This window comes from Anolis sagrei, chromosome 5, assembly GCF_037176765.1.
Source record: "Anolis sagrei isolate rAnoSag1 chromosome 5, rAnoSag1.mat, whole genome shotgun sequence".
In the NCBI taxonomy this organism is placed as follows: Eukaryota; Metazoa; Chordata; class Lepidosauria; order Squamata; family Dactyloidae; genus Anolis; species Anolis sagrei.
In genome coordinates this window covers 52,081,919-52,102,228 of record NC_090025.1, presented here as the reverse complement: position 1 = coordinate 52,102,228, position 20,310 = coordinate 52,081,919, and the positions used below count along the sequence as shown (strand labels likewise).

Sequence of the window (20,310 nt, the reverse complement as noted above, 5' to 3'; positions counted from 1 at the left end):
TCAATACCAATCCAGTTCGACTCTTAACTAAAAACGTGATCCAGTTCGTCATCCATGTTGCCAGTCCTTTAGTCAGTTACCATTCGTTGCATTGGGTTAACCAAATGCCTGCTTAAACATCCAGGTCTTCAATCTTCTTCGGAATATCATCAATGAAGGGGCTGATCTTACCTCCAAGGGCAGGGCGTTCCATAGCCGCGGGGCCACCACAGAAAAGGCCCTGTCTCTCGTACCCGCCAGCCGCACCTGTGAAGCAGGCGGGATAGAGAGCAGGGCCTCCCCAGAAGATCTTAGGGTCCTGGTGGGCTGATAGGCCGAGATACGTTCGGATAGGTAAGTTGGGCCAGAACCGTTTAGGGTTTTAAAGGCCAACGCCAGCACTTGATAGTTGCTTTCTTCTATTTCATGCCTAAAATGGACCCATAGTGGCACAATGGGTTAAACCCTTTTGCTGGCTGAACTGCTGACCTGAAAGTCGACGGTTCGAATCCGTGAGATGGGGTGAGCTCCTGTCCGTCAACTCCAACTTCCCATGCAGGGACATGAGAGAAGCCTCCCACAGGATGGTAACACATCTGGGTGTCCCCTGGGCAACGTCTGTGCAGATAGTCAATCTCTCACACCAGAAGCAACTTGCAGTTACTCAAGTCGCTCCTTACACGATAATGAAAATAATAATGCCTAAAATCAGGAATGTGCAATGTCCAAAGTCTGGGGGGATGTACTATTTGTTCAGGACCACAGAGAGCTATTCCTGTCCCACATCTGCCATTTCAACACATCTCTGGGGTTCTGACTTAAAACTGACCAAATGTCTCTTTTATAAGCACAACTGGCTATTATGGATTGTGGAATGGCGGGATCCCTTTTAGTCCCAAGAGGTTTTTTCTAAAATTGAAAGTGAATTCTAGTTTCTTCCCCCATTTTAAAATATATATATATTTATCTCTGTGTAAAAGAGTCAGTATGACCTATCATGACCCATACAAGCTTCTAGGATTTGTAATCAAACCATGATTACAAATCTGGTAAAGACACAAGAAGGCTTGAATGCTATCCAAAACAGAAAATGAAATATAGAGTAAATGTAGTCTGTACCTTAAATGCATGAGCAGTTGGAAACAAGATCCATCATCTCTTTGACTATAATACAAATTAGTGGTTCTTCTGCAAACAGCAAGTACTTTATCATATACTGAAATACTTGTACTCTCTTGAAACAGCATTGATTGAAATGTGGCAGCATAACCCAGTTCAAAGCAGATAATGTGGGATTTTTATACAGCTGTGTGGAAGAGTCCCTATCCACACCAGTACAATAAGTCAATCATCTTTGGTACTGTATGCATATTTGTATAATACTAATAAGTATTTAATAGAAACACCAAGACTCTGGTCATGTTTTGAATTTTTTGTTGTAAAAAAAAAATAAAGCTTCCCAAATGCTGATCAAAACTAATTAAAAAAACCGAAATACCTCCCCCATCAAATCATCACCAGTAACCACAGCTATCTTCAAGTCCACACCAGCCTTTTCTGCCACCTGTCGGAGAGCAGCAGCACATGCAAGTGGATTCATCCCACCAGCATTGCTGACAATACGAACACCTAAAGCAAAGAGGGAAAACAATCAGAATTAAGAAGATTACAAACATAGAGTCAGATTAATTTCTCTCTTTGGCGAGATTTTGATGACAGTTTGAATCTTCAATAACTGTTGTTCAGGAAACTATGCAGCCAAATATTCCACTGTAACTATTCCCTTCCTCCTGTTGCACTTCAGTTTTGCACAAAGATCTTGGCTCCTATTAAGATTTAACTTCCCATTGCACCTGGATGAGCTCAAAATCCCTAGGCAAGCCAAGAAAGCAACCTAGGATATATTTGAAACCAGTCAAGCATCCTCCTTCATGTCTAATCCAACTCCTACTGAAAATCCATTTGTATTGCATTTCAATTGTTGTTTCCGTTAGATTTTTGACCATTCTGAAGATCAACTGAGGGCCCTTCCATACAGCCATATAACCCAGAACATCAAAGCAGAAGATCCCACAATATTTGCTTTGAACTGGGTTATCTGAGTCCACACTGTCTCATACGCACACATGCACACACACACACACACACACACATAGGGCTGTGGTAGCTCAGTGGGTTAAACCACTGCCGAAAAAACTTGCTGACTGAAAGGTTGGCAGATTGAAGCCGCAGGTTACGGTGAGCTCCCGCTTCAGCCCTGGCTTCCCCCTTCCTAGCAGTTTGAAAACATTTGAGTAGATCAATAGATACCGCCTTGGCAGGAAGGTGAAAGGTGCCCTGCAACCATGCCGGTAAAACACAACCAGGAGGCACAACAGGCTCCTCGGCATGGAAAATGCAACAAGAGCATCTTCCCATGGCCAGAGTTAAGCATTGCCTCCAGACACCAAAGATGGAAAGATGTTTGTATATTGTATCATTGTTCACTGTATAAAAGGCATTGAATGTTTGCCTGTATATGTGTATATTTTAATCTGCTCTGAATCCCTTCGGGGAGATAGAGCGGAATATAAATGAAGTGTATTATTATTATTATTCCAGTTCAAAGCAGATAATGTGGAATTTTATTCGATTCTGTGGAAGGAGCTTGAGATGTCATTCGACCACATGTTCCTTGTCATGGTAGCCAGGGACCACTTGCATTCACATCTTTTCCATATAAGAACATATAAGCTTGACTAAGATGAGAAACTTTTGTTTGTATGGAGGTAGCCTTTATATGGAGGAAAGCCTTTATTTCCCAGAGAAAACTATGACTGGGAATTTAGGCAATTTACCTTCCAGGGGAGGAAAGTGACAATTTAGGGGAATTCCTCTCGGGAAGAAAGAGCGGTGCATAATGCCTAGTCAGAGTTTGAGCCAAACAATTGATATAAATTGTTTTACCGGCAATAATAATAATAATAATAACAACACTTTATTTGTACTCCGCTACCATCTCCCCAAGGGACTCGGTGCGGCTTACATGAGGCCGAGCCCAAACACAATAATACAAGCAATAACAACAACAATACAAGCAATTAAAAAACATAGACAATAAAATATAGTGAAGTAATAGTGAAGTAAATATAATAAATATATTTATAAGCTGCCAAGACAACTTAAAACTACAACAGCTTCATACCTTTCCTGTGTATATCCTTTATATAAGGAGCCATTGCAGTTAATACAAAATCAGGTGTGTACCCCAAGTCCTGAAATAAATAAAAAATAAACTGTAACAATATGCTAAATATATTTTCCATTCTGAGAACCTTTTTTGTTTTTTACAATTTGACCATTCCAAAATGTTTCAATGGAAGGGCAGAAATTGGTTTTGAAATGTGCAAATTGAAGAGTTGCCAACACAAATCGAGAAGCTTACCAGACCTGTAAGGGAAGAGCAAAAAAGATCCAAGTAATAACTGAAATTCTAATGTATTTCACTGTCTCAGTACTTCAAAGAATTAAGTCATAAATTAGTTAGATTAAAGGTATATTCCACATATCCTCCAATAGAGACAAGTACACATTTCAAAATATTGCATTTTATTAATTGGACTTTCCCTTTAGAAAATAAATTTACTTACTGGAGCTCTTGCTTTGGCAGTAGCTAGTAAAGACATTGTGATTTCAGAAAGGTAATCAAAGACCAGGAAATTCAGCTTCCCTCCATATAGCAATTGAGGAACTAATGCAAAGAAATAAACTAGTATCAGAAAAAGAAAAATCACATTCCTATTTAAAAAAACGTGAAGCAATTCTGGAATAGGGGTTTTGCAAAAAACAATTGATCACTGATAAAGCGGGACATTATACATATTAAAAGGCACCATGATAGTAATTCAGGGAGTACTTAATAAAACAGATTGTTTCTGCCCCATTATTTTGTATACTGACTGAAGAAGCATTAAGGAACTATTTTCAATTTACTGTAACAGCTATAGGTTACAGGTTCACAGCAGAACTAGCTAATATCTATATCAGTGGTTCCCGACCTGTGGTCTATGGACCACGAGTGGTCCCCAAGAACTAAAATATGGTCTGCAGCCTCACCATTACTACACTGTTGCAACGAGAGCTACTGGTCTTGTGGAACCCTCTTATAGTGGTAACGAGGATGCTGGGAGGGAAGAGACTGACTACTTACGAAAAGCTCCACAACAAGCCTCCTGATTGCTGCTGCTACTTCTCCTCCTCCCGCCCCCTGAGCGAAGCCAAACCATTTGGTGCCTGGAAGCGGGGGCACCTTGGTGTCTTTGTTTTTAGGCCTGTTCCTGTGATTATTTGGGGTGCTGATTCAGAAAATTGTATTGGATAGACCACATCAGCTCTAGATTATTAAATATGGTTTTCTGTGGGCAAGCAGATGGCGACTACTGGCTGGCGCATGTTCTGTATCAGAAACTAGAGCTGATGAGGTCCATCCAAAGCAATTTTCTGAATCAGCACCCCAAATAATCAAAATGAATCTAAAGTTGACAAAAAACTGATTTGTAAACCTTTTGGTACTAGTGTTGGAGAGTGGTCCCTGGTCAAAGTGGTCCCTGGTCAAAAAAAGATTGGGAACCACTGATCTATATGGACTCATTTGAACAAACCTTTAATAAAGTAATAATTCTTTTAAAGAATACAGTATATCATGGCGTACAGAAAATATTTAGATTACATTTTTCTAATATGGAAAGGTGGTGAGGAGACTACCATCAAGTTTACATGATGTATAATTCCAGGACCATTCACTTTTGGGATACTGAAATAAGGAACAAAGAAGGCATTTTACCTGCTATCATTTATGGGAAACACACAGGTATTAATTCTTTTCTAAGATATGACAGCTATTATCTTTCATATATCAAAAAGAAGCTTCCACATTCACAATGAGTGAAGATAAGATGAAACTGCTGCAGTTTAAGATCTTTCTTTAAATAAGCTAACATTCTTAAGCAGCATCTTAGGCCCCTTCCACACAGCCCTATATTCCAGAATATCAAGGAGGAAAATCCCACATTATCTGAGTGTGGACTCGGATAACCCAATTCAAAGCAGATATTTTCTGCCTAGATATTCTGGGATATTGGGCTGTATGGAAGGGCCCTGAAGGACATCCCCACTGAATGTGAAGCTTGCAATGTATAAGGCCGTGTGAACAAATTAAAGGGATTTTTAAGAAATAAAACAAGGGACCTCAAAGTATACAAAATGATACTTGTAACTGATGAAGTAGGCATAAGTCTATGAAAGCATATACTACAAATGTCTTTATTTCAGTCCCAAAGGTGCCATAAGACCCCTTTGCATATTTTCCAGATTAGCATGGCTATGTATTTGAATTTTACCACCAGAGATAGTACCAAATTCAGCTGACAGTGGAAATTCATGAGTCTCTTTTACTTGCCCAGGTTCAGACAGACATCATCCTAATGATGTAATCATTTGTGGTTATGGTTATTAGTAACCTTAGGAGTCTATTTAGTTTGATCAGAAAAGTCTGTGTTTTACTTTTAGTTATTTGGTGTTTTAAAGTATCAGATGGTGGCTTGTGACAGCAATCTTAGCTAAGATTTTGGAATAGTGTTTGATATGATGTTTTAGTTACTTAGTGTTTTAGGGTATTAGACTGTGATGATTGTTTTAGTTAAGACAGAGTTTAATACAATGTTTAATCTTAATTTAGTTTCATTTTTAGTGGAATTTATTTATATATGCATGTGTACATGTCACTATTTCCCTTTTCCATATTTTTTCCTCGTCCCTTGGTTTGTCTCTCATGTTCTTTGTGATGTGGATCATTTGTATTGCAATTAATAAAATGTATACATCCAGAAAGTAAAGCATCTCAAAAATTAGACATATTCCTCCTTCATGTTTAATGTTCACAATCCAAATTATACACTTTTCTCTCAGTTTAGTAACCCACTAAAGAATATGAAGTAGTGCAATGACAATTTGGAACAGTCATGGATTATGATTTCGGATAATGTGATGTTAATAAGTGTTTTTAAGGTCTGGTATATTTTTAATGATTGTTTTATGTTTATTTTATTTTGTTGTTTACGCGGCATCAAATTGCTGCCTATATATTTAACTGCCTTCAGTCCCTTACAAGGTTGAGAGAGGCAGGCTATCAATATGGTTACTTACTAACTTACTTACTCGATGGACTGTATCAATATAGTAAATAAATAAATGAATAAATAGCCTATGCAATTGTGAGTAAATTGTTGCTAAGTGATTTTAACCACTGAATTTCATATTAAGTTTAATCTAATATAGTAATTATGGGCTATGTCTTACATATAATACTTGCAATCTAATCCTATGCAAACTAAAAGGGAAATCCTGGTTTTTCAGATTTGGTTACAATGAAATTTGAGCTGCTGTCAAACACCAACTTTGAATTCTGGCGCCATCTGCCGTTCTATTCTTCCCTAATTCACAAACATCTTATTCAGGCGGGGGAAAGTAGGGATGAGCCAAACTAGCTTTTTTTCTGGGTTGTTGTAGGTTTTTCCGGGTTATATGGCCATGTTCTAGAGGCATTTTCTCCTGACGTTTCGCCTGCATCTATGGCAAGCATCCTCAGAGGTAGTGAGGATGCTTGCCATAGATGCAGGCGAAACGTCAGGAAAAAATGCCTTTAGAACATGGCCATATAACCCGGAAAAACCTACAACAATCCAGTCATTCCGGCCATGAAAGCCTTCAACAATACATTGCTTATTTTCCTTGGAAGCAGCGTTTTGCTTTCTTTTTCTGGGTTTTTTTTTTTTTTTTTGCATAACTTCCCTTTATAGTGTTATGCCTCTACCTAAAAATCATCAGTATTTACCAATTAAACCATAAACAAGTTTGCTTTTCCTTACACATGAGAAGGGTAGACGGACCTGTTGTAGTAAAAAAAACTCACATTGAGGAACAATAGAGTTATTAACAGCATTTATGCAGCTTAATAGATTGTTTAATAGTTTTGTTGGATTTAACTATGTATTTTTAGCATTTCTATGTCTAATTCTATTTTGATCCTTATGTGTATTAGGTTTTAATTTACACATTAAGCAGGGTATGATTCTGTATGTAGAGTCAACTATCCAAGCATGGAAAATATCCATCTCCAAAATATATATCCAAAAATGAAACTTTGATTTTGCCATTTTATATAAAGGGCTTCATTTGACAACATCATTGTCTACAATCCATTGCTTCCATGGATTTTGGTATGAAGAGAGCCTGGATACCCTCATCAGACACCACTAGATATGAATTATCTTATTTATCTTAGATATAGTGATGGATAAAGATATGGAATCTTATAATGAGAAGGAGCTTTGACTCTTATTAACTTTCTAGCCAAAGTCCAACATATTTATATCACTTCGATTCAATGCTGGTTGCACTTTGAGATAGATGATAAACAACTGTATTTCACCGATTCCAATTCACACATTTTCCCTCATATAAAAACAGGCTGCATCTTAGAATTGTGAGTGCTTTTTCTTATATATAATATATAAAGCTTTTTTCTTAAATTAATGAAAGTCTTAGAATCGATGAAATATGAAGTTGCCATTCAGCAAAATATCTTCGAAAAAGCAACACCTGAGTTAAAGAAATTGCAAAAAGGGGCCACTGAATAAAATATGTGGAAGAGCCAAGTGATGTAACGGTTTGACAATGGAACTATGGCTGGATTGACACTGCTGTATAATGCAATTTCAGAATGCAATTTAACTGCATCGAACTGTATTATTTGGTAGTGTAGATTCATATAATCTGCATTCTGAAACAGCATTATATGGCAGTTCACAGGCTGCCAAAGACTCTGGAGACCAAGATCTGAGGGCTCTTCCACACAGGCCCTATATCCCAGGATCTGATCCCAAACCTCACAACCTCTGAGGATGCTTGCAACAGATGCAGGAGAAACATCAGCAGATGCTTCTAGAACATGGCCATACAACCCGAAAATCCTACAACAACCCAGTGATCCTACAACAACCCAGTGATCCCAGGTTTTCTGCTTTAAACTGGATTATGAGAGTCCACACTGCCAGATAATATGGGATAAACAGAAAACCTTGGATTGTATCCTGGGATATAGGGCCTATTCAGGAGGGCCCTGAGACTGAATAAAATCCCACATTTTATGCTTTGAACTGGAATATATGGCAGTGTGGACTCAGAGAACCCAGTTCAAAGCAGATATTGTGGAATTTTCTTCCTTGATATTCTGCGCTATATGGCTGTGTGGACGGTCCCTCAGGCCCCATCTACAATGACATACAATCAAGTTTCTGAATCCAGAAACTGGATCTGCTTTGAATTGGATGATAAAGGAGCGTAGACTCATATAATCCAGTTCAAAGCAGATTAACACTAGGGCCCCTTCCATGTCACCCAGAATGTCAAGGCAGAGAATCCTACAATATCTGCTTTGAAATGGGTTATCTGAGTCCACACTGCCAGATATTCCTGTTCAAAGCAGAAAATGTGAGATTTTATTCAACTGTGTGGAAGGGGTTTATGCAACATTTTTTTAAAGTTCCTGGTTTGAAAGTGTTATTTCCTGAATAATTGTGTGGTCCTTACTTTGAAAAGAGTTGTTACCCTCCAGGTACTTTGTTTTTGTGGCTGCCACACAGGCCCCTTCCACACGGTTGAATAAAACCCCACATTATCTGCTTTGAACTGGAATATATGGCAGCATGGACTCAGATAACCCAGCAGATATTGTGGGATTTTCTGCCTTGATATTCTGGGTTATATGGCTGTGTGGAAGGGGCCGGAGTCCACACTGCCATATATCCCAGTTCAAACCATATTTTGTTGTTGTTCATTCGTTCAGTCGTTTCCGACTCTTCGTGACCTCATGGACCAGTCCACGCCAGAGCTCCCTGTCGGCCGTCACCACCCCCAGCTCCTTCAAGGTCAGTCCAGTCACTTCAAGGATGCCATCCATCCATCTTGCCCTTGGTCGGCCCCTCTTCCTTTTGCCTTCCACTTTCCCCAGCAAACCATATACTGTGGGATTATATTCAGCTGTGTGGAAGGGGCCTGAGTTATATAGTGTTATGTGGCAGTGGGGGATGTAGATCCAGCCTCAGTCGTGGGCAAGTCACTTCTTCTCAGCCTCAGAGGAAGGCCAAAGCTACAAACTCCATGTGGAAGAAAACCCTGTAAAAGGTGGAAGGTGTGCATGTAGATATGAGCAAACTTGGGCCCTCCGTGTGTTTTGGACTTCAACTCCCACAATTCCTAGCAGCCTCAGGCCCTTTCCTTTTCCCCCTCAGCCAGTGGCTGAGGGGGAAAAGGAAAGGGCCTGAGGCTGCTAGGAATTGTGGGAGTTGAAGTCCAAAACACATGGAGGGCCCAAGTTTGCCCATGCTCGAGCTCCACTGTCAAATTAACCCCTTCTAACCGCCATGGCTCTGTGCTATGGAAGCCTGAGGGTTGCCTGTTTTGTGAGGTAACACTATCAGCAGCAGCACTCTTTGGCAGAGAAGGCCTTGTCGAACTACATTTCCCAGGATTCCACAGGATTCGTTTCTACTCCTGAGGCGTTTCTCCTCAGGGAGAGAGAGAGAGAGAGAGAGAGAAGGAGAAGGAGGCCGCCGCCTGGCTCCTACCTGAGGCGGCCGTGTCTCCCCAGAAGCCTGAGGCGCAGCCGATCCGCACAGGGTCGGGCCCCGGGTCGCAGGCCTCGCTGCTCCGGCCACGGCGAAGGCCGCCGCTTCCCGCCGCCAAGAGCCGCCGCCGAGGAGCAGCATTTCTTTGGAGGCCCAGCAGCAACGCGGCGCCCCTCATGGCTCCGAACTTAGGCGCGGCCTGGGCGGGCTCCTCTCCGGGGAAGAGGCGGAGGAGCAGCAGCAGCAGGCCGCCCTCGGGCCCTGGCTTGGGAGGGGAAGGAGGCCTCGCCTTGGCAAGGGAGGCCTCTCCTCCCTCAGCACTCCCTCAACCTTGGTTGCGCCTACACTGTAGCATTAACCCAGTTTTGATGCCGATTACACCGCCATGGCTCACTACTATGGGACCCTGGGAGTTATAGGGCCAGAATATCAAGGCAGAAAACCCCACAATATCTGCTTTGAACTGGGTTCTTCCACACAGCTGCCTAAAATCCCACATTTTCTGCTTTGAACTGAGATATATGGCAGTGTGGACTCTGATTTTATTTTATTTTATTGGTTATGTCAGGAGCAACTTGAGAAACCTGCAAGTTGCTTCTGGTGTGAGAGAATTGGCCACCTGCAAGGATGTTGCCCAGATGTTTTGATGTTTTTACCATCCTTGTGGGAGGCTTCTCTCATGTACCCACATAGAATCCTAGAGTTGGAAGAGACCTCATGGGCCATCCAGTCCAACCCTCTGCCAAGAAGCAGGAATATTGCATTCAAAGCATCCCTGACAGATGGCCATCTGCTTAAAACCTCCAAAGAAGGAGCCTCCACCACACTCCGGGGCAGAGAATTCCACTGCTGAACAGCTCTCAGTCAGGAGCTGGAGCTGATAGAGGGATCTCCTCCTTGCTCTCCCCGGATTCAAACCTGCAATCTGTTGGTCTTCAGTCCTGCCGGCACGGGTTTAACCCACTGTGGCCTCCTTGTGGACTCTGATAATCCAGTTCCAAGCAGATATGGGATTGTCTGCTTTGATATTCTGGGATATATGGCTGGGTGGAAGGGCCCTGAGTCCACACTGCCATATATTCCAGTTCAAAGCAGACATTGTGGGATTTTATTCAGCTTTGTGGAAGGAGTCTTCGATTCATAATATCTTTAAGCCTTCCCAGACAGAGGTCCCCTCCACACAACTGTATAAAATCCCTCATCTGCTTTGAAGTGGAATATATGGAAGTGTGGACTCAGATAATCCAGTTCAAAGCATATATTGTGAGATTTTCTGCCTTGATATTCTGTGCTATATGGTTGTGTGGAGGGGCCCTCAGATAACTCAGTTCAAAGCAGATATTGTAGATTGTCAACCATGATATTACAGGTTATATGGCTGTGTGGAAGGGGACCTGAGTCCACACTGTCCTATAACTGAGGGCCCTTCCACACAGGGCCATTCCACACAGTCATGTAATCCAGAATATCAAGACAGAAAATCCCACATCTGAATGTGGACTCAGGTAACCAAATTCAAAGCAGATATTGTGGGATTTACTGCCTTGATATTCTGCAATACAGGGCTTTGTGGAAGGGCCCCGAGGCCCCTTCCACGCAGCCATATAATATGGATATGGAGGACCACCTGTAAAGTTGTGATGTGGAACATCATCACACTTCACTGGATTTATATTCTTCCCTTACCTGAAATGGCATCCCTACAAGAGTTCATATTGTAATGAACAATTTTAAAAATGCAGTGGAAATGCATTTCATCGTTGAATTAGCTGCAGTGTCATTGTTAAAAGGCACAACAGCCTCTTTGAAAAAGAAAAGACAATATTCAGGTTTCTCCTGTTTGCTTTCTACTTACGTATCATGCTTTAGCTCTACAGGGGGCAATTACCTTTCCAACACTTACTCATTCAACAGAAGGTGGCAACCATCTCACTCACTGTAAAAAGCCATGCATTTTACATTTTAATGTAATATGTTTTGATACTAGGATGAAGTGTGCTTCAGTCCCCAGTCTACATTTATATGGCTCCAGCCCAGCTTACTTGTCCAAACGTATCTCCCTCTACGTTCCACCTCGTAGTTTACGATCCACCAGGGAGACCCTGCTCTCAGTCCCACCTTCCTCGCAAACGCGTCTGGTGGGGGTGAGGGACAGGGCCTTCTCAGTGGTGACCCCCGCTTGTGGAACGCATTCCCCAACGAGATTAGATGGGCATTCTCCCTCCTTTCCTTTAGGAAAAAACTGAAATTGTGGTTTTGGAACCAGGCCTTTGGCTAGCAGGCATAAGCAGCACTTTGGACATTGAACTGGACCATATGATTGCTAAAATAATGGAAACGGCTATATGATTGTATAATTAATGTTTTTGTTTTTAATCTATTGTGTATTTATGGTTTTATATTGTTCTTATATTGTGACATTTGCGTTATCAAATTGTTTCCAGTGTTAGCTGCTCTGAGTCCCCCCTCGGGGGTTGAGAAGGGCGGGGTAGAAATGTTGTAAGTAAATAAATATTAGTGTTTATTTTTTCCAATAAATATTATAATTAGATGCACCGCACATCACAGAGAGGGAAAGGGGAGGGGGAGAAGGGAAGCAGCTCACCACCATGGAACCTCTCACAATCACTCTTTGGAGCACATTTTGGGAACCCCTGCTCTAAAGTATAAAGGGGGAGCAGGAAGGAAGAGTTGTGCAATCGCAGGACTCCCTGTCCTCACTCATCATAGCGGCTCTCATCATTATGTGTTCCATTTGCTGGCAAGAAGGGATGGAGCCAGGCCCAGCTGGTGCCCAAGATGACAGCCAAAAGAGTTCAGCAGTGGACTTGAGGCAGTAGAGGGGATGCAGCTGCATGGCTGAGGCTGCACAAAGAAGCTCCTCCTTCTCCGGCCCCTTAGGAGACCCGAGCCAAGTAAGGGGACTGGGTTTCCCAGGGTACAGATATTGCCTGTACAGATACTGCAATATTGTAAAAGGTCTGAAAAATTGAATTCTGGAGAAGGAATGCTCAACCTATCTCAGCCAAAAAGGAGACTGAATGTGTGTCTTTTTCTTACCATTGCTCTCTCATAAAGCAAAAGGGATAGAATGACTCTTCTCTTTGCCTCTTCCATGGAAACCCAATGGGGGGCATTGGATGGGGATTCTCTCTCAGCCTCAGAGGGAGGTCAGGATGGTATTTATGAATACAGTTCTCAGATTTTCCAGTGTGTTGGGCCACACTCCCCATCATCCCCAAGACCTCAAGGGAGCCTGGGAGACCTCCATGTCATGATTGGAGGGGAGGGGCATCCAGAGGATGTAGATGTCCCCTCTGTAGGGAGGAGATGATGGGTCTGATCTGGTGAACCTCAATGTCTCTCCACCGCTGAAGTAGTTATGGGAGGGAGGACTGCAGTTTTGAAGAAGACCCTCTCCCTGTGCTGATTTGGGGGGGGGGGGGGGGGTTGGGTTGAAACCTGCCGGGCCACTATGGCTACAGTGGTGGCTGGCATTGTAGTAGCCTCAATATTGGCTGGGAGGAGGGAAGACGGCTGCTGCTGAGATTGAGGTGGAGGTCTGAGGTATTGGGGGAAGTGGCTTCTTAACCCCCCTACCCATGATGGCCATGGGCAGTGGTTGCTCTCAGATGTTCTGTCTGGGAGGGTCACCATTACGGGAGGGTTTGGAGCTCCTTCCCCATGGGATGAAAGGCTTGGATGGAGTCCAGTATGTGCTGGACCAGAGGCTGGCTTGTCAGGGTTGGCAGAGGTGGATTTTTCCTCCATCTTCTGCCCTTTCCCATCTCTTGTGTAGATACCTCTCAGATATTTCTCCTCCACTGGACACTTTCTATTCTGAACTAGACTTCCATCAAACTTCTCCCACCTCCCTTTGCCTTGCTTCTTTTGCTACAAGGAGAGGTTTCTGGAAGAGGAATTTGAGGCTGAAAGAGAGGGCCAGTTTAGCTCAGTTACCCTTCCCATCTCTAGGAGCAAAGGTCCATCTGAGGGTAGAAGCAGCTTTGAAACCACAGGTGGATAACATGTCTTTCTTTGGAGATTTTAATACATAGCTCCCATTCTTCCTTTGGACCTTGCTTACCTTGGATGGAAAATTCTCTAGGAAGTATAATTTTGTGTCTCAGTACGCAGCAGATGGTAACTGTCATTTTCAGTCATTCAGTTCCACAGACTCACCTTTTACATCACATTCTTTTTAATGAATTACACACTGATTATTACACATCTGTCCATTGGGATCTGGAGGACAGAATTGCATCTCCCTTACACCAGTTACCAGGGCTGCAAAAAGAGATTGTGAAAAAGGTCTGATGGTTGCATCCCTCTTGTTGTGGCTTGGAAATGTCATCTTCCTGTGTGCTAGTTGCCAGCTAAAACACCTGTAATGTTAGGTTGCAAAGCCAATCCCCCCAGACTAGTCCATATCTCCCACCTTCATGACAAGAGGAGGAGGATGTGGTGGAGGTAGTAGAGGTCCCCAAGGAGGATTGAATTCCTCATCTTCTGACAGGGAAGCATGCGTTTGATTGGGATAAGTGGGATGAGAAGCCCATGTAAAGAGGGGTCACTTTCTGGACAGGGAATGCGGGGCAAGGGAGGCTAGGGGCACCAAAAAAATATCAATTCCCTCATGGAATCAGCATGACTGAATGGGCTAAGGTGTAACTCGAGTGTAATACCAAAACCTGAAATGCCTTTTTTGGGCAAAGTGATTCTGGTGGGTAGGGCACATGGAAGGAGGTAGGAGGGTTGTGAAAGATAGCGGAAGGGGAAAGGTGCTGGAAGAGGAAGGGCATAGTGGGAGGGTTGTGAAGGGACATTGTGGGAGGGGGAGATTTCTTTGAGATTTGGTTGGATGGGTGAGCTGGTTCTTTGGAGTCCTCCATTGGCTGCCAATTTGGCATCTGATCTGTAACACAAAAAGAAATAAGTGTTAAGAGTGCTAATCCCTCCTGATCATCCACATGGAAACACCAGGCCTAAATGACCAAGAGAGCCTGTCCCAGTTCATCCCACTGGATCCTAAAGAACCTGTGAGATATTTGGGCTACTCCTAAGAGAAAATGATGGGGGATCTGCTCCGTGAAACCAACAGTCAAAGAAACCCACAGAACTGGGGCCTTCTCAACTGTCTTTGGGTGCCACCAGAGCAACCCCAGGATTCCAGGAGGACAGAAGATGATGTGAGTTGGACAGACTAGACTATAGGTCTAATGTTCATTAGGCAGCTCAGGTCAAACAAGGCTGAAATTGGACTTCTGTGTATTCTGAAAATGTCTTCTGCAAGCTGAAGACATTTCCAAATACATTTCTGTCTATACTTTGGAGACACCAGGATCACTCTTAAGTGACTACAGTCCATAAATATGGTCATCCCAATGCAGACACCTTTCAAAGCCGCTTCATTACTTCCCCCCTTCATTACTTCCCCCCCTTCTCCCAATAAACAAGATAACCCTTAGATGGTACCTAAACAACATTTCTAGATATTTCTTACCTGTCTGCCATTCTCTCTTCTCTATTCAGTATTGTTATCCCCCGCCCCAAAACTTCACAAATCAGAGATGTCTTTTGCCTCCTTGGCCACGTCAAATGTTCTTCTGAACTCTTTGATCAACTAAAGTCCTGCTGACGTTTCTGGGAGACCACTGTGTTCTGTAGTCCTGGATCTTCCTCTAGGAGGTATTGGATGATTAATCATTAAAACTTGGTTCCCTGTATCGGAACATCCATTGCTTAGAGTTTTCCTTTATCATTTTATCTGGATTTTTGTTTTGCAACTGTAATGTTAATAAAATCCTCCTAACCCCACCACCCATCGTTCAGACCACATATTTCCACTATTTCTTAGTTTCTGTACAATATTTACATTGACTGCTACTTTTATCAATTCCATAGAATCCGTCCATTTTCTCTTATTTTACTCTTCTGCATATTGTCCTGACTTAAACATTTTATAATGTTAGATTGAATGCACAAAGAAAGCAATGTCATACATAATCAAAATATACAAGACTATGTACAACCTCAAACTAAAATTCCAAAATCATTGGGAAACAAAAAAAAGTATTTGAAAAAGAGAGAGTATTCTCTTCCCTAACCTGTCTTTACCCTTTCTCCAAACCTGAACCCACAGTTAGCTTTTGTCACAGTTAGGCCTGTTTGATCAAGAAAAAATTTGTTTCTAAAATCGATTCGTAATTGGGGTGTTTTTTTGTTTCGATATTTAAAATATTTACAAAACTTTTCAAAAAAATGTTTTGTTATTTACGAAAATTCGTAAATATTTACAAAACATTTTTTAAACTCCATTTGCCCTAGTATTTTAAATATCGAAATTTTTTCTTGATCAAACAGGCCTAGTTCCAACAGACCTCTGAGGATGCCTGCCATAGATGTGGGCAAAATGTCAGGAGAGAATGCTTCTGGAACATGGTCCAGCCCTGAAAACTCACACAAGCGGCCTCCGCGCGCCATCCGGCTCCGGCTCCTGCGCCCTCCTCCTCCTCCTCCTCCTCGGGTGAGCGCGCGCGCGCCATCCAATGGGCTCCGGCTTCTGCGCCCTCCTCCTCCTCCTCCCAGCTGTTTTGCAGGAAGTGCGAGGAGGAGGAGGGCGCAGAAGCCGGAGCCGGATGGCGCGCGGGGGCTCCGGCTTCTGCCCCCTCCTTCTCCTCCTCCCAGCTGTTTTGCAGGAAGTGCGAGGAGGAGGAGGAGGAGGGCGCAGAAGCTTAGCCGGATGGCGCGCGGGGGCTCCGGCTTCTGCGCCCTCCTCCTCCTCCTCCCAGCTGATTTGCAGGAAGTGCGAGGAGGAGGAGGAGGAGGGCGCAGAAGCTTAGCCGGATGGCGCGCGGGGGCTCCGGCTTCTGCCCCCTCCTTCTCCTCCTCCCAGCTGATTTGCAGGAAGTGCGAGGAGGAGGAGGAGGAGGGCGCAGAAGCCGGATCCCCCGCGCGCCATCCGGCTCCGGCTTCTGCGCCCTCCTCCTCCTCCTCCTCGCACTTCCTGCAAAACAGCTGGGAGGAGGAGGAGGGGGGCGCGGTGCACTGCTGGGGTGCTTGGGAGCGCCGGATTGGCTCCCAGGCACCAGCAGCACTCAGTCAGCACAGCAGCCTCCATCCCATTAACGACACGAGCTGAAGCTCGTAAAAAAAATGGGGCTGCTGTTTCGATATTTTTAAACCCTTCCGGGTTTAAAAATATGTTTTGAAATCGCTTCGGATATGGTTAAAATAACGATTTAATTACGAATTAACGAATTAACGAACTAAAACCGACAGGCCTAGTCACAGTGACCCACCTGGACATCTAAATATCATTCTCTCCTACCTGCCATGCTGATCCTAAAGCTCTACTGAAGGTCTCTGAACAGTGGCTGAAGACCTCTACTCCTAACTTTTCTGTTTGAGCATTCAGTAAGGAGTGGGCAGTTGAAAGATGATGGCAAAGATACAAAATTGTTTATTTCTGTTCCTATGGTAACCATGGAAGCAGGGAGGGAGAGGCCAGGAGAACCATTCCAAGTTCTTCAAATGGGAGATTCCATGATGGTTGTTGGAGGGAGAATGGACTTAGGTCATTTCCAAAGGACGAGGGAAAGTGGGGACTCCATTAACTTTCTTGGTGGACAATCACATTTCATGAGTTCCATATCTGGGTCATCCTTTGAATCTATGGACCTTACATCTTCTCTTTGGACCTATAGAGTGGAAGGAGAAGGCCTCACTTCTGATTCCACCATTTGAAGATGCAGGATAGATGGATACATGATTTAAAAATATGGATGGAGAACATGATGATCCACCCTGATCTCTCCACCCTGATGTCACTATCTTCTCTATTCACAACATTTTTTCCCCTTCAAAGATAGCATCTGAGTCTCATGCTAAGGAAAGGAGACCCTCTTCTAATGCTCTCTGTGGTCTTCAGAATGACAAGGCACTAATGCACTTCTAGCCAAAATGAATATTAAACGGAATCACGTCTTTAGCTGCCATGGTGAGTCTCGAAAACTCTTTGGCAGAGAAGGTGAAAGGCCTTGTGAAATGACACCTTTCACGATTCCATAGCATTGAGCCATGGCAGTTCAAGTGGTGTCAAAGAATTTCTTGCTTCTAATTATAAAAATGATATTCATAAATAGAACCAAGAATGTGTCGTCTTCAAAAGCCTGAGCTGTATTTCAAAGAAGTACTTTGTATGTACAGTAGAGTCTTCTTATCCAACATTTGTTCATCCAACGTTCTGTATTATCCAACACAGTCTGCCTCCCACCCGAAATAATGTCCAGGGTGGGAGAAAGAAAGAACTCTTGTCTGTTTTGGTCTTAAATTCATAAATAAAGTCATTACTACATAATGTTACTGTGTACTGAACTGTTTTTTCTGTTGATTTGCTGTAAAGCATGATGTTTTGGTGCTTAATTTGTAAAATCATAATGTAATTTCATATTTAATAGGCTTTTCTTTAATCTGTCCTTATTATCCAATATTTTAACTTATCCTATGTTCTGCCGGCCCATTTATGTTGGATAAGCAAGACTCTACTATATAGCAAGAGTGAGTGGGAACATGAGATTTCATAAGTTTTGAAGCAGGAGCAAATATCCAGTATTTTCACTTACCCAACGTCCAGCAAGCCCATTTATGTTGGATAAGCGAAACTCTACTACATAGCAAGAGTGAGTGGGAACATGAGATTTCATAAGTTTAGAAGCAGGAGCAAATTTCATCTCATGCTGATACAACTCCAGACAACCTTTGAACAATTGCCCAAAGCTTTTCTCCAGTATACGTTCTCTGACCAGCAGGGGACTCTGTTGCACTGTTTATAATAATCAAACAAAGCTTGATTATTTTTTTTCTTAAGTCACTACACAAGCCCTAAAGAAGTCAAGACAGCAGATGGCAGTCTTTTAATAGAAATAGTCAAAGTCTAAGATTGGGCCTCTATATGTCAATAGGCAATGCGAAGGAATACTCTAATTACACACTATTGTTTGACACGGGTTCGCTAAACATTTGCAGTTTCAACACTGCTTACAAGCTTATCATTCTGATGTCAGTCATGAAGAGTTTCAGAACCACTGACTTCTGGAAAGTCAACAGTCCTAGTGACATTTATGCAAGCTGCACAACATATTTCTTTGCCTTCAAGGGAGTCAGAAGACCCTTTTTTAGTATTTTTGTGATATTAAAAGCTACCAAACTCTGATTTTGTATGATAAGAGTTCATATAGTGATTCACTCCACCTATGGCTAGACATTAAAGACACCCTGTCTTCAGATTATACTTTGTTGGCTGATTTTGTGCATTGAGAGACTTACATCTGGCATGTAACAATGCGAATACATCTCTCAGTTACCCTTTAAAACCTATCATTTAAACAATGCTGCAACCATCACCTCAATCAATATGCCATTTCCATGTTGTTGGGAAGTAAAGGGATCAATGCAGATGCACCCATCTATTTTACTATACTTACTTATTTAGACGATCCATTGTAGTCCGAGGATGATGGTTCTCCAAATTTTACTATAGTTGGACACTCTGCAATAGGCATCTGCATAGAAAATAGCTGGACATAATTCTACTGATTCTTCTGCTTTCCAAACACATGTAAATTGTCATATTGGATGGGAATTGCTTAGAAAGTGAGCTTCATCATTGTGTGGTCAGTAAACCATTCTGAACCAAGTAATGACCAAAAAGGCGGATCACAATAGCATAAATCAATTATCATAACTCACAAACAGAATGCTAGTCATTTATATAGTTTTTATTTGATTTTTCAATGTTATTTATTTTGCAGTGTTACTAAGGAGCAAAAATGACTTATACATAGTAACAGTAAACAGTAAATTAAAAAGTACTAGGAACAGCCATCTAAAGTAGCCGACAAAGTAACTGTAACAGAGACACAATTACAAGATGTTACTCTAACACTAGCCTTATAAATCCATTATTTTTATGTTCTCCTAAAATAGACAATGTATGATGAAGTACTGTATATCTCCTCTGGGAAGCCATGAAAAGACTCTCTATTTTATAGATACTTGTGCCATGTTTTCATATAAGTGGGAGGTGTCTCTGATGCAGAAAAAGATACATACAACACAGTTCTAAAGTCACCTATGTTTTAAGGCTGCTCCTGTATATTTTAACATCAGCTTGTTCAAGGAAATTAACAGATCAAACTTTCCTGGAGAAAAACACTATCCTCTAGTTCTCTGCAGATCAAGAAGAGGCTGGTTTTAAAAAGAAAGGTGTCAGTCATATTCACACATTACGCATATGAATGAGACAGGCATGTTGAAAGAGCCAGTGGTGCAGTACACAGAGTTCTGATACTCTTATCATCATCATTGCCATTGTTCTTGACATAATGTCTAATTTGGGAAACCTCTTCTACTAGGGGAGGGTCCCTATTAGATTTCATAGAGTTCAATGGCTATATTGAGTGGGGATTGATTGATTTCCCACCTTTTTCCTGACATGGGGACCAAAGAGGATTCTGTGACCCAAAATTCCCCAAGTTCTGAATTTAGTTTGTATGGGAGTATGTACAACTACAGAAAGGTTGCAATTTCTGAAGTTATTCTAAACTTAGGACAAGAGAAGAAACTTGAAATTACAGCAAATTTTCCCTCTCTTTGACTAAATTTA

The 20,310-nt window shown here is 42.3% G+C and overlaps 1 protein-coding gene across 1 annotated transcript in view; it reads right to left on the bottom strand.

Moving 5' to 3' along the window:
* Positions 1-9,967, bottom strand: part of LOC132776786 (uncharacterized) — a 52,605-nt gene extending 42,638 nt beyond the window's left edge. The window contains exons 1-4 of the mRNA XM_060778806.2: positions 9,645-9,967; positions 3,609-3,709; positions 3,164-3,233; positions 1,478-1,608 (exon numbers count right to left, since the gene is read on the bottom strand). Of these exons, the coding sequence (XP_060634789.2) occupies positions 1,478-1,608; positions 3,164-3,233; positions 3,609-3,709; positions 9,645-9,822 (480 nt within the window). The 5' untranslated portion in view covers positions 9,823-9,967. The remainder of the gene's footprint in view (positions 1-1,477; positions 1,609-3,163; positions 3,234-3,608; positions 3,710-9,644) is intronic.
* Positions 9,968-20,310: the final 10,343 nt, after the last annotated feature.